This window comes from Sinocyclocheilus grahami, unplaced genomic scaffold, assembly GCF_001515645.1.
Source record: "Sinocyclocheilus grahami isolate Dianchi unplaced genomic scaffold, SAMN03320097.WGS_v1.1 scaffold219.1, whole genome shotgun sequence".
NCBI lineage: Eukaryota > Metazoa > Chordata > Actinopteri > Cypriniformes > Cyprinidae > Sinocyclocheilus > Sinocyclocheilus grahami.
Window position 1 is genome coordinate 2159324 of NW_015505398.1, and position 17485 is coordinate 2176808.

Genomic DNA, 17485 nt, shown 5'->3' on the forward strand with positions numbered 1-17485 from the left:
CTGCAAAGTTTTGCTGAACTCCATATCTATATACTGGCATAGATGTCTGACAGGATAAAGACAGCTGTTTGGTGCAGCTCTTAACACTGTTGTAATGTACCACACTAATACTGTCGCAACTAACCAGAACAAAACATCCAGAATCCCACTCTAAAAAAAGTTCACCATTCACAGACAAAGTTTGTTTATTTTATTTCAGTCATTTAAGTTGATAACACTTTCTGGATACACAATGCATACACAAAACTATGTATATATTATGTAACTAATATAATATGCCACAGTGTAGTCTATGTTCACATTTGCTGACAGACAGTGGTTCATCTAATCTGAAGCAGTGACAGGCCACACTGTGGCATAATATAACACATAAGAACTACTGAAAAGTTTACAAATTCATAACACTAGTATTTGATTGATTTTCACAGAAATGTGCTTGCTGGTTAAATGAAATCTGAAGAGAGGAGAGGTCTGTAAAAACAATTCAATTTACGCATATGTGCTATGAAGAAGAACTACTGAATGAAAAAATACCCTCCTACAGCCAAATCAAGTTTCTGGATATATACTTTCTTTTTAATATATATATTTATAAAATACTGTTTGTACAAATGTCAGTGTAAAATAATGTGGAACTAATATGTGAATAAAGGAGTGAGTGGTGAGCATACTAACAAAGAACCGTTTAGTTTTTACGCTAAAAAGGTGTTTTACACAATATACATATTTTATTACTTACAAAAAGAGACAAATGACACATTGCTAAAAAAGTCCTGATACAGCAGTGTTAGTACCACCAATAAAGAAGAAAAAGTGATTGGGGAAAAATTATAGCCTTAAAAAAGCAGTCCCATTAAAGTGCCGATTTGGTAACATGGAGACAATTCCACTCGAAAAGAAACTAGAAAAAAGCGAGAGAGTGCTTCTCCCCAAAAATGTACCATTTGTGTACCAACATCAAAATTCTTGTAGGAAAATATTACATGAAAAGAATCTCTAGAGAAAAAAAAATAATTCTAATGCACATTGTTGTCACAACTGCCATGGCACCTTGCTGGATCTGCATTTTTCTTTTGAGGTACTTCTTTAAAATAAAAAAGACTAATAAATTCATTGATTTTGTTCAGTTTCTTTTGCTGTGTCACACAGTAGCACCATAGAGTTAAATGTGAAGATACTGCACCAATGAAACTTCACTGGAAATCAGCATGATGGCCGCAGTCGTTGTAAGTGATGGCTGATCCTCAACAATAACAACAGACTGCAAAAATGTCACTACGTTACGTCCTCTTCATACACACAATACAGCGGCTCACACGGGTCTGCAAGTTTCCAGCTTTCAGTGTCTCTGACTGCGGCTTTCTGTTTGGGCAGAGAGAATAAAAAGACTCTGATGATAGACATCTTATTGATTTTAAAACAGTGTGACATTTGCAGTTTTCAAGAAAGCTGCCAAGAAGAATTGTTGTTTTTGAAGCTGTCATAGTTTGGAATGAAATATTACCTGAACATTTCATTCACATCCACAGTGGCCAGCCAGAAGCTGTACGAGTTGCTGTAATAATTGCAGGTGCCTCGACTGTGGCACTCGATGAACGGAGACGAGCGGAACTCCTCCAGACAGGAACCGGGAGAGGCAAGAGCCTGACCTGAGCCCTCAGCACCTGCACTGGTGTGCTGTTACACAGAGCAAGATGAGTAATGAATGTGAGGCAAAAACCAACAAGGATGTAGTTGATCTTTTAAAAAATATGCCAGTTTTTAAAAACGCAACTTTTATATTCATGCTGTTTTTATTTGAACAACATTTCAACTTGGACTTGAAGAGTTTAAAAATGTGATGTAAACCAGTATAAAAATTTGGTTACACTTTAAGTTAAGGTGTCCTTGTTGCAGTGTAATTATACATTTAAGTACTGAGTAATATTAATTAACTAAATGTACTTACTATATGGTTAGGATTAGGGTTACTTGCATGTAATTATGAATAATTTATTGTTATTATAATAGTAAGTACATGTAATGTGTAACAAAGACACCTTAAAACCAAAAAATATTGCTGTTACTTCATTGTTTTCAAAATGTTTTGTTGTTGTTGTTCTTTATGAATCTCAAGAAGTACATTTATTTTATCACAATGGTCTTAATGCAGTGTTTCTGAATCAGGAAGCCGGGACTCACTAGAGGGCCTAATATGACATCAAATAACAATAATGAAACAATGTTTAAAATAAGCCAAAACAACTCAAAATCAAGATATTTCTTATATTTATTCACCGCCCCCAACAACTTTTTTTCCTTTAAAGCTGCAGTCCGTATGTTTTGCCTCTTTGTCGCCATCTCTGTTTTAAAGCAATTGCAGTTATTAGCGGAATTATCTTCCTTGTGTGGGTTGTGAGTGGGTGTGGCTCCAGCGTGGAATAATCTAATGTTTTGAGAAGTATGTGTGTGTGGCAGTCAGTCACCGCACCGGTGTGGATACTGTACTTAGGAATCACAGATTCTAGCCTATGTCCTAATTTTCACCGGATATTGTCATCTGAACAAGTAAGTAACAAGTCTGCCACGTTTGTTCTGACCAACTGAGAAAAAAAAGCATTACAATAAATCGCGCTACCAATGGTGATTTAATCTAAATTAGCTCATATCACATCAAACCATGCAAATTATTATTTTTGTTATACTTGTTAACAACATCAGTATTGCGTGACTATGTGTACATAGTGTATTAGCGTGTAGATTTAAATTTAATCTCTAATCTTTTAGTCTAATCTCTAATTGTCATTCCATTCGAATTTCATATTAAGAAATTCCATTAACCCAAAAAGCAAATTATTCTTCCTTCGAACTGGTTCTCTTTAAAATACAAATCTTGTGTAATCCTATCTGTAACATTAATCAGATGCACATTTAAAACTGGAGTATAATTTAATTTCAGTCACATGTGTTTAATAAACACATAATCCTTTCTGGATTACAATTCGCCATCAAAATGATAACTTTAATTATTCCAGCTGCTGTGAGAAAAGACTATAAACGATCCTCCATCTGCAGGATCCTCACGTGTGATATAGTATACTAGCTGGGACAACTTCATTATGTTTACAGGCGTGACGTAATTTCCCACGAATTCCTACCAGTACTCAAATTAGAAAACATTATTATAATGTAATAAAGTAGGTAAGGTGATAGTTTTGAACACTGGCTGGTTATGTACTTGCTCAAATATTGATTCGGATCATTTTGAACCAAAAAAATAAGTTACGGACTGCAGCTTTAAATAACCAGGATTCCCACAGTCTTAAAAACCTGGATACAAGACGTAACCTCATTCTAAAAGTTTGACTTTCAGACTTGTAAAAATCATGTAAATTAATAAAATCGTATTACACCATAGGCGATTTATAAGTTTTAGTTAAATAAAATGTTTTAAGTAAAACTATGTTTTAAAAATTCTTATCTTTAATCCTTATCCAGTAAATTAGGAATGATTGGAAAATCATAAATAAAAAAAATTGATAAAAATAAGATTCAGCACGTAGAACTTAATTATCTTATTTACTTATTTTAATGTTTGCACACTTTGTTGCAAGAAGAATGCTTTGTCACATCATTACAGTAGAAAGTACCAGAGAAAGCCTACAATGGGGCCTTCAAATATTGTTGTGACAATGGGGGGCCTTCGGCCTTGGAGTCAAAAAGGTTGAGAACTTCAGTTCTAACTGGGTCAACAGTTTTATGGCTCTCTTGTCACGTGATAAAATGTCTTCTTATATGTAGGTTAGACTTTGATTTGGCAGATTAATGTTTACTAATATTACTAATATTCAATTCTTTCTAAATAAATTCCCCCAAGAGTGCATATGGTGCATACCATCATGAAGGAGTAACCGATCCAGAGCACGGCCCAGTAGTCCGGGCAGGATGGCACCTGAATGGTCTGGCTGTGTATAGCAATCACCATGGCTGGAGTTTCGCACACAGAGCACCTGCACACACACACACAAAATTATTCAGATAATTCAATAGATTCAGGTAAATTTGCCAAACCACAGATTCCACTCCTACTCATCATCTGTGTCAGAGTGACCTTCTCTTACCGACTGATGAAAGGTTTGATGCTCTCTCCAGTGATAGGCGCCATGTTCATGGGCATGGGCTGTGGTGTGGACAGCCAATAGGAGTAGTCATTGCGGGAAGCAAAGTTGCAGACATTGTTAATGTCGCAGAACATGAAAGGCATAGTGCTGAAACGACGTAGACAACTACCAGCCGTACCTGATGTTAATTTGAATGAAGAAAAAAACATATTAGTCATGATACATGTGATGTGAGAAAGAAAATACTACATGCGTGTGCTCTATGTGTTTTGGGGGACACTCACCCAGGTCCTGTCCGTGCGCCCTCTCGTTGCCTTGCACATAGAGTAAAGAGTAGCCGTCATAGATGAGTCTTGTATCTCCAGGACACGATGGCACCTCTGTGGTCTGACTGTGGCGCGTGATCAGAAAACCGTGTGCGGCAGACGAGGATCCTGCGATACCTGGAGGGCCCTGAATCCCTTCTGGACCAGGAGGGCCGGGGTAACCACGCGAACCTGTAAATAATTAAGTTATGGTTATTGTGAGGATTATACATGGAAGTGGAGAAGGTTCAGGCACTGCTTATAAGCTTCCTGTTCCTGCTGTTTCCAAAAATCTGAAAAAAGAATAACAGAGCCACCAATTTTAAGGATGATCCTTAAAGGGATAGTCCACTCAAAAATGAATATTCTGTCATCATTTGCTCACCTTCATATCAGCAACAATGTCAGGTATTGTTACACACCTTCATATCATAAATGGGAAATTAATCCATATGAATCAAGCAGTTTAATCCAAGTCTTTTGAAGAGATATAATCACTTTACATGAACAGATTTAAAGGGGTCATGAACTGAGAGACCAAAATTCCCTTGATCTTTTGACATATAAGCGGTCATTGTGCTATAAAACATCCTGTATGTTTCAGAACTCAAAACATACTCATTAATCTAAAATCAGCTTATATTGAAGCCAGACTGCCAGAACGACAGCTTTTGTAATGTGCCACTCTATGATGTAATAGTGTGGCTAAACACTGCCTCTGCAGAAGAAGATCAACGCCTGCTTCTACATCGCTGCCTGATTAGCCACGCCCACCGCTTCATGCATGTAGTGTAAATAACGAGAGGCGAATGCAGGTCTATGCAGAAACAAAATGATAATGATGGCTGTGAATACAGCAAGACACTGTGCAGTGCTAAGTTGTGGTAAAAGAGTCTTTGCATTGCCTTCCTTCTGATCCCAACATAAGGAAAGAGTGGATGAACTTTATCTTTAATGAAGTTCCAAACCACGCCAGTAAGGAATTGGTCCTTTGTTCACTTCTTTTTACCATGGATTCGTTTACAAACAAGGCACAATTCCATGCAGGATTTTCAGAATGATTGAAACTAAAAGACAATGCTGTGCATTATAATATAATGACTATAAGGCAATATAGTCAATATTGGATCCAACAGTAATGTCGCACCACACAAGTGTGCATAACTGTTTTTATTACCTTGTCACTATTGCTTTGTCTGTTGTTACAGATCGTTTGATATGTACTTAGTATTTATTTTTTTACCTAAATCACAGCAGCGTCCATCTATGAAGGACGTAGGCTGTCAAACATACGTAAGTGTTAGCCAATCATAGCAGTGGGCGTTTACTTCCGAGTCTACAATCCATCACGCCTATTCAAACAGAGCGGTCTGATGAGGGGAGTCAAAACAGGACAGAAAATATCTTATTATTTCTAAATTATGTTTTTTGATGTAAAAATCTTGATACCATTATAAGGGGACCTCGGAGAACAGTACAAAATAATAAAAAGGCAGTTCATGACCCCTTTAATTTAGGCTTTTATTTACATCAAAACAATGATCAACACGCATACATAGAGCACATCAAATATGGTAAACATGGAAGCTTGAGCATGTGTGTGATGCACGAGAACCATGAGTAAATAGCCTAAATTAAATTAATAGCCTAAATTAAATCTGTATAGTCTTAGGGGTTTGATAAGACATGAGGGTGAGTAAATGATGACAGAATTTTCATTTTTAGGTGAATAACCTTTTTAAATTTTTTAAAATCTTGAATCTTTAAAGGCCTTTTGGCCTTTATTGGACAAGACAGTGGAGATGCACCAAGTACTGGAAAATGACCCAAGCTGGATTTGAATTGGGATAAGCCCTGTGCAACATGTCTACCCACCAAGCCACGTCTTGGACCTTAACATTACCTGGTTGTCCAGCTGGTCCTGTATCTCCCTTCCTTCCTGGTGAGCCGGTAAATCCTGGAGGTCCCATTGGACCTGGGTCTCCGGGGTCACCGGGCGAACCTAAAGGTAGAAATGAAATCAGACATGACGAGGAAAAAGACCAGGGCTGCTTTTCCCAAAAGCATCGTAAACCTAAGTAGATCATATAACCAATGGCACCAATGGTCTCTACGATCAGCTTAGCTCACAATGCTTTTGAGAAACGCAGCCCAGATCAGGTATCAGCTATAATATTTTTTTTAACTGTACTGTGTACAATCTAAATATATCCACTAACCTGGAAGACCCTGCAATCCCAAGGGACCTGTTGGGCCTCTGCTGCCTGGGATACCAGGTGGTCCAGATTGACCACGCTCCCCCTTCAAAAGAATCGGGTTTGGAGCAAAGCCTGGCTCACCAGGAGAACCTGTGGTCAACAGAGGGGAGAGGAGTAGTAGAGGATGCATTTTCATTGGAATTGTAAGGGGAAAAATATCCAGGTTTTAAAATGACTCACCTGGTGTTCCAGTGCCACCACGTTCTCCTGGGTTGCCATTAGATCCAGGAAGGCCAGGCTGTCCTTTAGGTCCTATAATATGCAGAGGTTACGTGGATAAGACTCATTCATAAATATAGCTTCACAACCAACATCAACCTTTATGCATTTTATTACAGATTCACTTTGATGTTGTCCAAGACACATTACTGCGGGAAATAGTGGTGCTGAGGGTGCTGTAGCACCCCCTGGCGTGTAGCCCAAGAAAAAATGGGGGGGCTGGGGGTGCGGTGTTAAAAATAAATAAATTAAAATGTTGCAACAAAAAATAAATAAAACAAAACTCACCTGGTGTTCCAGTGCCACCACGTTCTCCTGGGTTGCCATTAGATCCAGGAAGGCCAGGCTGTCCTTTAGGTCCTATAATATGCAGAGGTTACGTGGATAAGACTCATTCATAAATATAGCTTCACAACCAACATCAACCTTTATGCATTTTATTACAGATTCACTTTGATGTTGTCCAAGACACATTACTGCGGGAAATAGTGGTGCTGAGGGTGCTGTAGCACCCCCTGGCGTGTAGCCCAAGAAAAAATGGGGGGGGGCTGGGGGTGCGGTGTTAAAAATAAATAAATGAAAATGTTGTAACAAAAAATAAATAATTTTTTTTTTATTCATTTGTATATTCATTAAAATTCATGGAAAAAAATAGCCTAAGCCTACAGTGACAATAAGCAACAGTAAAACATGAATTACCTGTACATGAATTATCTGTGACATGTCTGTGCCGGACCCAAATCAAGAATTAACGACCATTTTTACAGCCATTGCGAAGATACAAACGAGAGCGTCTATTACCTCAGCAGCAACCAATAATAATAACAATCTCACATTCTCGCTTCTACAGCGCTTATTTTGATATTTAACATTAGATCTTTCATATTCTTGGAACAAAATTAATGCTTAAGGTTGATTCAGTATTACTCTTAATGAAAACAAAATCCCACACACAACATCAGCAATAATACAATGACAGTAGCTTATATTAAACATAAAACTTTTATCAACAGAACGAATAAGACATACCCGCGTTTTTGGTTTTTCCCTTACTTCAAACGAATGGTTAGGTTGTGGCTCATTATTATTATTATTAATAATAATACAAAAGGCTATACAATAAAACAGTACGATGACAAATTTACTTATATTAAACTTTGAACTTTTATTAACAATATGAATAAGGAAAATATGTTTCACCTGCATTGTAACAAATAAACGGTCTTTGGATTTCCCCTTTTTTTAAAAAACGATCGTAGTTTGTGGTTCATTATTAGCCTATTAATTAAAACACATCAGCCATAAAATAGTACAATGGCAAATTCGCATAGGCCTATATTAAACATCTAACTTTTATTAACAAAATGAATAAGACGGATATAGTCTACTTGCGTTGTAACCCAAATAAATAAGGTCTTTCCCCTCTTTTAAAACAAATGCTTAGTTTGTGGTTCATTGTTTTATTTATTTATTTTTAATGAAAACAGCAACAATAAAGACAAACTCGCTTATATTAAACGAAGAAATTAAACATTTATTAACAAAAGTTGAGCGTTTGGATCATAGTGTCTCGCATCACTCTCGTCACGTGACCAAACAACCCCCCCTGCTCAAAATATGTTCCCGCGGCTATGCCCAGACATGTACGCTGTTATGTTTTTGTGTGGAACACAAACGAAGAATTATGAAGAAATACATATGATCAATTTATTTGATTAAAAAATATAGCAAAAACAGTAAACATTTCTGAATGTAATTTTGAAACTAATCTGTCACTGTGCTTCATATGCCATTTTTAGAATATTAAAAAATTATCCTTTTGTGTTCCATGAAATAAATAACAGCAAATGGGACTCAACAACATTAGGGTGTATAAATGATTACAGACATGTATTATTTTTGTAAACAAATCCTTAATGGTTGTAGAAGGAAAACCGACCTGGGAATCCAGGAACACCTTGAGGTCCAGTATCTCCTTTCAGGCCGCTAGGTCCTGGATTTCCTGGAGTACCCTTTTAATAAACAAATAACAAACATCATTATCCGATTAAATTAATATTATAAAATGGAAATGTATAAATAAATGAACAACTCTTTATATTATTTGAAATAATTTTATCACGTGAGACAGCAGAGATAACAAAGACATACTACAACAACTATGAAGGAAATTGGTTGCCAATCATATCATTTAGCGGTCATTATCAAGAAATATCTGACCAGAGTATGTTAGAATTGACCAGTCAGAATCATGTATTCCAGAGAGCCATTACCAAAACAAAATATTGCCCTCTTTTCAGCAAAGTGTCAGAAAACCCACATAAACCAAATGCAGCCTACAATGATTCTACAAATGCAAACTGTACGAAAGCCTTTGCTAACAATAACTAAACTTTCCTTTTAAACCACATCTATAGTGCTTACCGAAAAGCCAGGGGGACCGTAATCTCCTTTCAGTCCTGGCGCACCAGGTATCCCAGGGAGTCCAGGCATGCCCTTCTCACCTTTTACTCCTCCACTACCTGGAGGTCCACGGGTACCCTCAGGGCCAGGAGAACCTTCACATTCACAGAAAAGAAATCAGTTTCTACCTGTTTCAATGGTACCTGATTAACAAACAGGATTCATCTTACAACATGAAATCATTGTCAATATTATTTAACCAAGCATTGATGTCCAGATTTGTGTGCATGTTTATCATGTATATTGTTGTATGTGGTGTGCTGAATGGTTCTGGGATATTCTTGGAGAAGGCACAAAGAGAGATCAACTAAACACTCATAACTATATTCATATAACTGGATGGCGATAAGAAAGTTAAACATCAAAAATGAAGAATGAGTCCCACTCAACCTCATATGCAGAGGTAAATCATCTAATAACAAATGGAAGTGCACAGCATGACACAGGTGAGTATCAAACCAAGATGTCTAACCTGCAGGACCTATAGAGGGGTCAAAGGTCAACGGGTTCCCAAAAGTCCAATAAGAGGAGAAGAAAAGAAAAAGGTAAAAGTTTTAAATACAGAGCACAGCAACACAAGTAATGTGATGTGTTGAAGAATAGACACGTTTTGCCAAATTGTTTTACAGAATGCATTACTGAAGAAACAGATTAGCATATTTGACATTTCATTTACATAACCATACATTACATAACATTAAAAAAAATTAAATAATAGAAAACAGAAATTTGACATTTCACAAAATTGATTAATTCACAATATTACTGTTCTGCTGTGTTTTTCAAATAGCTTTGGCGAGGAAAAGACTTATAGACACCAAACTTTTGAATGGTAGTGTGTACATGCTCATCATTATTCTGGTTAAGCCAAACTTAGCAAAAAAAGGTTCACATGTTCAACACATAACTGAATATAGCTGTACATAGTATAGTCATGATATTCCATATAATCAAGACATGCATATTCTTTTCTGCTATTCTCTTCAAAAAAATACTTGCTCTTGGAATTCTGGCTTAATTGAGTTGTTGCAGTTGGGTTGAGACATTTACATGAGACATTCATAATCATACTATAGGCAAATTCCTACACAGTAATATCCTTGTGCATGTGCAAAATCTGATAATCTACTCTAATACTAACAGGATATGGTTATCTACACTTACACTACACACCTACAATGTGGTAATGCTACCTTTTATATTATTTTGTATATACTTGTACAACCAAAGTAGAGCTACATGTGTAGACACATAATATGGATGAATCACAAATCATTAATAGGTAGATTAAATTAAAATTCATTTTAATACAGTTACGCGTTGTAGCATAAAGATCAGCTCTATAACATGAAGAAGCTGACCTGCCGAGCCTGCAAAGATCCAATGTCATCAGGAGGAGCAGAGCCATTCCCACGAAAAGTGAAGTAAAACAGAAAATGCATATGATACCCAGAACGTGCCTGGGTAAAAATAAGCCCAACAGACACTAGCCAAAATGGTCTCCTTCTTCATCAAATTCAAAAGCTTTATATCTATTTTATATGAAGTGCAGCAGAATTCATTAATGTTTTTGCTCTTTTTCCAAGGTGGAGCCCATTTTAGATAGTCTTGCAATGGCTTTTAATTTCTTACAAATCAGCACATTTCCCATGCCAGATGCACCCTCGTTTCATTTGGTGACAGACAGACATAGACAGCGTCCTGTGGATAAAACTGCAGCTTTTACTGCTGAGAAAAAGGGACGGGTGGAAGTGAAGACGCACAAGAGTGAATGATGATAGATGAATGGACGGGTGAACAGCTAACCTTGGATAGTGAAAGCTGTGTGTAATACTCATAAAGCCCTGACTGGGCAACTGTGAAACAATGACTGCACAAAACCTCTTCATGCATGCACATCCTTCACTTCTCTCTAACACATGACAAACCGGTACACAATAAAGGAAGGGAGTGATGAGAACAGAAGATCACTTGCAGTGAAGGTAATGCAAACAGTGTGTCTTGTGCTCTGTCATCTAAAGAGTGAGTGTATTTGTGCTCATTGGACATGGATATGGCATAATCATGACTGCTTGTGCAATATTCCATGCAAATCAGCCAAACCAACAAAAACAAAGCCAGTATGCCCTCTGGTTCACAATCATAATATTACATGTGCTGATGAAGTGATTCCCAAACAGGAGTACTTGTACCTGACTTTTTTGTTGAATTTCTAAAACAGATTTATGACTTAGTACTGGGGCTGACAGCAGATAAAAATTAATGTTGTTAATACATTCAATTCCTTTTTAAACTAAACAGTGTGTAAGTTGTGTGAACCACCAGACAATTTGTTTAGCTTCTTTTGGGTGTAGGCATGCACAAGAAAAACAACAAACACTGTGGTAAAGCACAGTATTAAATATTAGAAGTATGTGGTGAAGCCAGTTTTCAAAGGGATTACAAAATTGTGCTTTCGTTGGCCAATTTAGAAGTTCTGCTTAAAACAATTCTTTGGATACTTATTTTGGATAAAAAAATTATTTTATTTTAAGAGTTTGTTCTTTTTTAGACATTCTACTCCAGGCTACTCTTTATTAAAATTAAACCAAAATAAAGGCAAATGTCGGCTTGAAACCCAGAGGGCAGAGCTGGCCAAAATGATAAGATGCTTAACTTACCAGCTCTTCCGGGGGCACCAGGTGGGCCTTGGAAACCTTTAGGTCCCTGCACAGGCAGGCCTGGAGGCCCAGGTGGTCCTCCAGAACCAACTGGGCCAGGCAACCCAGGAAATCCGACATCACCCTTTGGACCAGGAAATCCAGGACTACCGGCAGGACCCGGAAAACCAGGGTCTCCTTTAGTCCCTATAAAAACAGCCAATTATTGTAAATTTGCTATGAAAATTATGATGAGGACTTTGTTACAAGTTCTCTGGTGTAAAAATGAAGATACATGAAAATGTAATTCAGTACTTTACCTGGTGAACCGGGGAAACCGGGTGGGCCTGGGCCACCAAGGCCTGGAGTGCCTAGGTAAAAAATTAAAAACAAATGATTCTAGATACATATACTTCATTGAGCACATCCAATGCACTTTTGATTTCTTTTGGATTCAGACTAACCTGGTTCACCCTTTTGTCCCGGAGGTCCTGGAATACCATCACGTCCAGCAAGACCTTTATCACCAGAGAGCCCAGTTAATCCAGGTCGTCCAGGATCTCCTGGCCTACCAGATGCTCCACTAGGACCAGAAGCGCCTGGAGCACCATCCAAACCTTTAAAGCCAGGAATGCCAGGTGCACCTTGGAATCCTGGGAGTCCTGGATCACCCTTTGGTCCAGGGCTACCAGGCAAGCCTGAAGATCCTGAAAGGCCAGGCTGGCCTTTCAGACCAGGGGTTCCAGGAAATCCTGGAGGGCCTGGTTCACCCTGGGATTTTAATAGGATTAAATATTAAAGTAAATATTCTCAATGTTTAAGCAGAAAACATGATGTTTTTACCTTTGGCCCAGGAGTTCCCGGTAATCCAAATCCTGGTGAGCCAGGATCACCTTTGGGTCCCGGGAACCCTGGTGTTCCTGGGGAACCAGACTGGCCAGATTGGCCTGTTTGGCCGTAGTTTCCTTTCACTCCAGGAACTCCTATAACAAAAAAGATTGGCTCAGTCTAGCTTTAAGAGTTCAAAGCCTCAGAAACAACGGTCAATTGTTTTGATTTGTACGAGATTGAAGAGCTGACCTGGTAATCCCATCTCCCCCATGCTACCCTTCAGTCCTTGGGCTCCTGGAGACCCTGGAGTTCCTGGAATACCAGGATCACCTTTGAGGCCTAAACACGACATGACAAGACAAAATCCATAAAACTTGTCAACCAAAACCCATTGAATAGTACATATGCACATACAGTACACTAGTTGATTGAAGGTGCTTTTTTATGGCTCAAATATGTGCACTTGTCTGCTTTACCTGGAGGTCCCGGTAGACCCGGCCTTCCATCTTGCCCAGGGAGACCAGGATCTCCAAGGATACCGGGAATACCCTTTGCTCCTGGTAGTCCGCTAAAACCTACAAAACAAATAAAGAGAATCGTGGAGTGACCAAAATATATGAGGGGATTAAAAGGATCAATTCTTTTCATTCTGAATTTGGAAAAAACACATGTCAAGGAGGGACCCAGTTTTCTTTAAATAAGAGATGGTCCCACTGATGTACCAATCACAAAGAAAAGGTATGAGAAAAGGTAATTATGAGTGGTTGACCAACATTTCTCCAAGGCTGATACACCAGCTGACACGGCATTTTTTAATTATCGACATTGGCTAATACGTTTTTCTGTTCGGTCAATAATTGTTATAAATGGGACTTTTTTGGGCATTAAATGGTCTTTATTTGAGAAAATATAACCCCCAGTGCACAGACTTTTTGGATTACTGAGTAAACTGTTGGTTACATTGTTTATTTATTTATTTTTGAAAATACCATAATACCATTTAGTTGCTATCTAAAGCATATATTTATTTCACAGATTTTAGTATATCAAAAATGTACTCATTTTCAAATAATTTGTAATTATTTGACTAAAGAATTATGTTAAATATAAATTTAATAGCAGGTTTTTAGGTTATTTCTTTAAAGTGTGCAGTATCATATGTTTTTACTTTATATTGGCCATCGGACAATCAAAAAAATCTATATTGGTGACCACTAGTATATGGGTTTAGATTTGACTGTAAAGCAAAATGTGACTGGTTGCAGCAAGAACATGCTATGATTGGCCAGCGAAATGTGGATTTGTGTGTCTTGATGGTAGAGATGTTTTAAAATCCATGAGTGCAGTGAATTCACAAATGAATGCCAGGCATAGTTGCGTTTGTGACATAAAAACATATTTGTGAACCTCCTAACACACACACACACACACACACACACACACATATATGTATATATACAGTGGGTAAAATAAGTATGGAACACATCACCATTTTTCCCAGTGAATATATTTCTAAAGGTGCTGTTGACATGACATTTTCACCAAATGTTGGTAACAACTCAAGTAATCCATACATACAAAGGAAACAAAACATATAAGTTCAGAAATTAAGTAATTCTACATGAAGGTAGCAGCTCACCTAGAGATCCGGGTTCTCCTTTTTGTCCCTTAAGTAGACTTGTAGGTGGGCCTAGGCCAGCTGGGCCTGGAATGCCTGGGTCACCTTTGTCTCCCTTTGATCCTGGGAAACCTGAGCTTCCTGGTCGTCCTGGGACACCGTCATCTCCTGCCGGGGCACAGAGCACAATAATATTTCACTCTACAAGGGACTTTATGAAATTGTTTCAGAAATTTGAGCTAAAGCCAAAAATGGTATCAGACCTTTTGGTCCTGAAAAGCCTTGTCTGCCAGGGTTGCCAGGGGCACCTGCAGGTCCTGGAGCACCCATCCCACCAATGCCTCCCTTAGGCCCTGTAATAATGATATAGGATTAGTAGAGAAAGACCATAAAGAAACAAGACATACATTGTATATATTAAATAAATACAGTAAAATGTGATAACATCAGGGGATATTGCTCTCATCATATTACCGGGCAGTCCTGATAGGCCATCTTGACCAGGTATTCCTGGACCCCCAGGTGGACCAGCAGAACCAGGAGGCCCAGGAAGCCCAGGGCTTCCTCTGTCACCTTGCAACCCTGGAAAACTCGAACCTGGGGGGCCACGGTCTCCTTTCTCTCCATTCGCACCAGGAACTCCTGATGAAGAGAAGACGACAATGGTTTTATATAGTAAAACACTACAGAGTTGTTTTACTAAGAACCATAACAGTGGTCCTAACATCAGTGTTTGATAAAGCTTACGAGATACACTTTATCGAACGCACATTTTTTTGTACTTCCAAGAAGTTATTGGCAAGTTTTACATGCATAAGGTTTATAATCCTCAAAATAATGTTTTATTAGACAAAGAAAGAATATTTTTACAAGAATATCTCTAATTCAAGATTCGTTCTGGTCTCACAGTTCATTAAATGCTTGAATAGTCCACAGGAAGAGCTTCTCCATTTATATTTGGACACATTTTTAATAAAAAAATTGCAGACATACCAGTAGACCCCATAAAGCCAGGAGCTCCAGGAGGACCAGGGGGGCCCTGAAGGCCAAAGGCAGGGGGCCCTGGGGGGCCACGAGAACCAGGACCACCAGGAAAACCAGGATCACCTAAGTGCAAAATTAAAATGCAAAGATCATTTGCAAATAATAATAAAAAAAATCATGTTAGAATAATTTAAAAGCATCTAATTTGTTTACAGTCCAACATTACTACTTAATCTCTACCTTTAGATCCAGAAGCACCGTCAAGACCTGAACGACCTGGTGCACCAGGGCTTCCAAGGAAACCAGGATCACCTTTAGAACCGGGAGCCCCTATACTGCCTGGTAATCCTGTAGGGCCTAGAGGTCCAGGTAGACCAAAACCAGGCTCTCCCTTTGGGGACAAAGACACTCATTTGAGTACTTTAAGCTTAAAGCTATTAATTTATAATACAGTCCACTTATTTATAACCATAATGCACTCTAAGTTTTTGTATACAACCAGTAAACACTATATTGCCCACAATTCATAATTCAAGCATATAAAAGTAAAACAGATGCACATAGCAGCTTCATTTCCTCCTGCAAATTTCAGTTTGCACTTGTACTCCTTTCATTATTCAGTCATCAACTGATTAAAATGTAAAATGAATGAATTAATGAATGAATCCAAAACTATATTCGCTAACGTTCAAAACTTTAAGTCTGTAAGCTTTTTTAACATTTTGAAATAAGTCTCATATGCTCAACCAAGGCTGCATTTATTTGTCAAAAAAAGAGTAAAACAGTAATATTGTGAAACAGCATTAAAATAACTGTTTCATATTCAAAGTAATTTATTCTTGCAATGGCAAAGCTTAATTTTTAGTAGCCATTACATGATCCATCAGAAACCTTTGACATGATATTTGAGACTTTTTTTTTTTACATTTGACATGACATTTTTTCAGAATTATTTGATCACTTCATATATTTAAAAAGAACAGCATTTATTTGAAATAGAAATATTTTAACACATATGTTTTTACAATCACCTTTGATCAAATTAATGCATCCATGCTGAATAAAATTCAGCATTAATTTAGTATTAATTTATTTGAGAAAAAATCCTACTGACCCCAAAATTTTGAATGAAAGTAGGGTTGCACCGAAATGAAAATTCTTGCCCGAAGCCAAAGCCGAACAAAATGAAACACTGTGCCGAAGGCCGAATACCTTTTTTATTTTATTCTACAGAACAACAGTAAAATTACAATACTAACATTTATGAATGTTGATGGAGTTGTTGCTTTTTCTCAGCTTTTATTTTGGCAGAAATCCGCAGGAAGATCTCAGTGCTTCTTTTTGTTGACAACAGATTTATAAATGATTCTCATTAAGAATTTGGGAAGATGATTGTCACAGGTATCACATTGTCACATGGCTTAAAAAAATTAATAAAAATGTTACTGAGCAACTGACGAGTAACATTGTGTTTCAGCGCATATCTTCCTCGTGCTTTGGACTTTGAACCCTGGCGCCGCGAGCTCGTGCAGCGCTGTTTGAGTACATGTAATCCGTGCATGTAGAAAACATCATTCTGCAGTTTATTTACTAATTGTTTAAGGCCATTTCGCAATTTCAATCATCATACAGTAACTAGCAACAACCACCCCTTCCTCTTCTCATCGGAGACATGAGATGCAGCACTAAGCAGTCTCTCACTGTTGGCGATTTGCGCTTGAAATGATTTTTGCGTCTTACTCGGAGAGTTTTAAATACTTTCACACTGCAAACACTTTTGCTGCATTAGTGCCCGCCTCTATTTGATCGCGTCACGTCCTTGTTTATTATTATATAATATAATATATGTATTATAATATATATATAAGGGATGCACCGATACCACTTTTTCCAATACTCGCCCGATACCGATACTTTTATTTTTGGTACTTGCCGATACTGAGTACCGATACCAATATTTTTATTGCATTTGTACATTTTTTAAATATTGGGTACAGAAACCAAAAGAGTATGTATAATGTTAGTTGGTTGACTTCATTTATCAAATAGATACAGTCAAACCAAAATT

At 37.7% G+C, this 17485-nt stretch overlaps 1 protein-coding gene across 1 annotated transcript in view; it reads right to left on the reverse strand.

The window, feature by feature from the left end:
* Positions 1-112: 112 nt before the first annotated feature.
* The window catches only part of LOC107596474 (collagen alpha-5(IV) chain-like), a 72216-nt gene continuing 54843 nt past the window's right edge, over positions 113-17485 (reverse strand). Inside the window, exons 43-60 of the mRNA XM_016287220.1 lie at positions 14455-14601; positions 13292-13390; positions 13065-13154; positions 12828-12967; positions 12449-12755; positions 12305-12355; positions 12006-12191; positions 9818-9826; positions 9307-9440; positions 8822-8894; positions 7171-7242; positions 6625-6753; positions 6309-6407; positions 4385-4597; positions 4101-4278; positions 3875-3989; positions 1505-1677; positions 113-1362 (exon numbers count right to left, since the gene is read on the reverse strand). Coding sequence (XP_016142706.1) covers positions 1281-1362; positions 1505-1677; positions 3875-3989; positions 4101-4278; positions 4385-4597; positions 6309-6407; positions 6625-6753; positions 7171-7242; positions 8822-8894; positions 9307-9440; positions 9818-9826; positions 12006-12191; positions 12305-12355; positions 12449-12755; positions 12828-12967; positions 13065-13154; positions 13292-13390; positions 14455-14601 — 2297 coding nt within the window. The 3' untranslated portion in view covers positions 113-1280. The remainder of the gene's footprint in view (positions 1363-1504; positions 1678-3874; positions 3990-4100; positions 4279-4384; positions 4598-6308; positions 6408-6624; positions 6754-7170; positions 7243-8821; positions 8895-9306; positions 9441-9817; positions 9827-12005; positions 12192-12304; positions 12356-12448; positions 12756-12827; positions 12968-13064; positions 13155-13291; positions 13391-14454; positions 14602-17485) is intronic.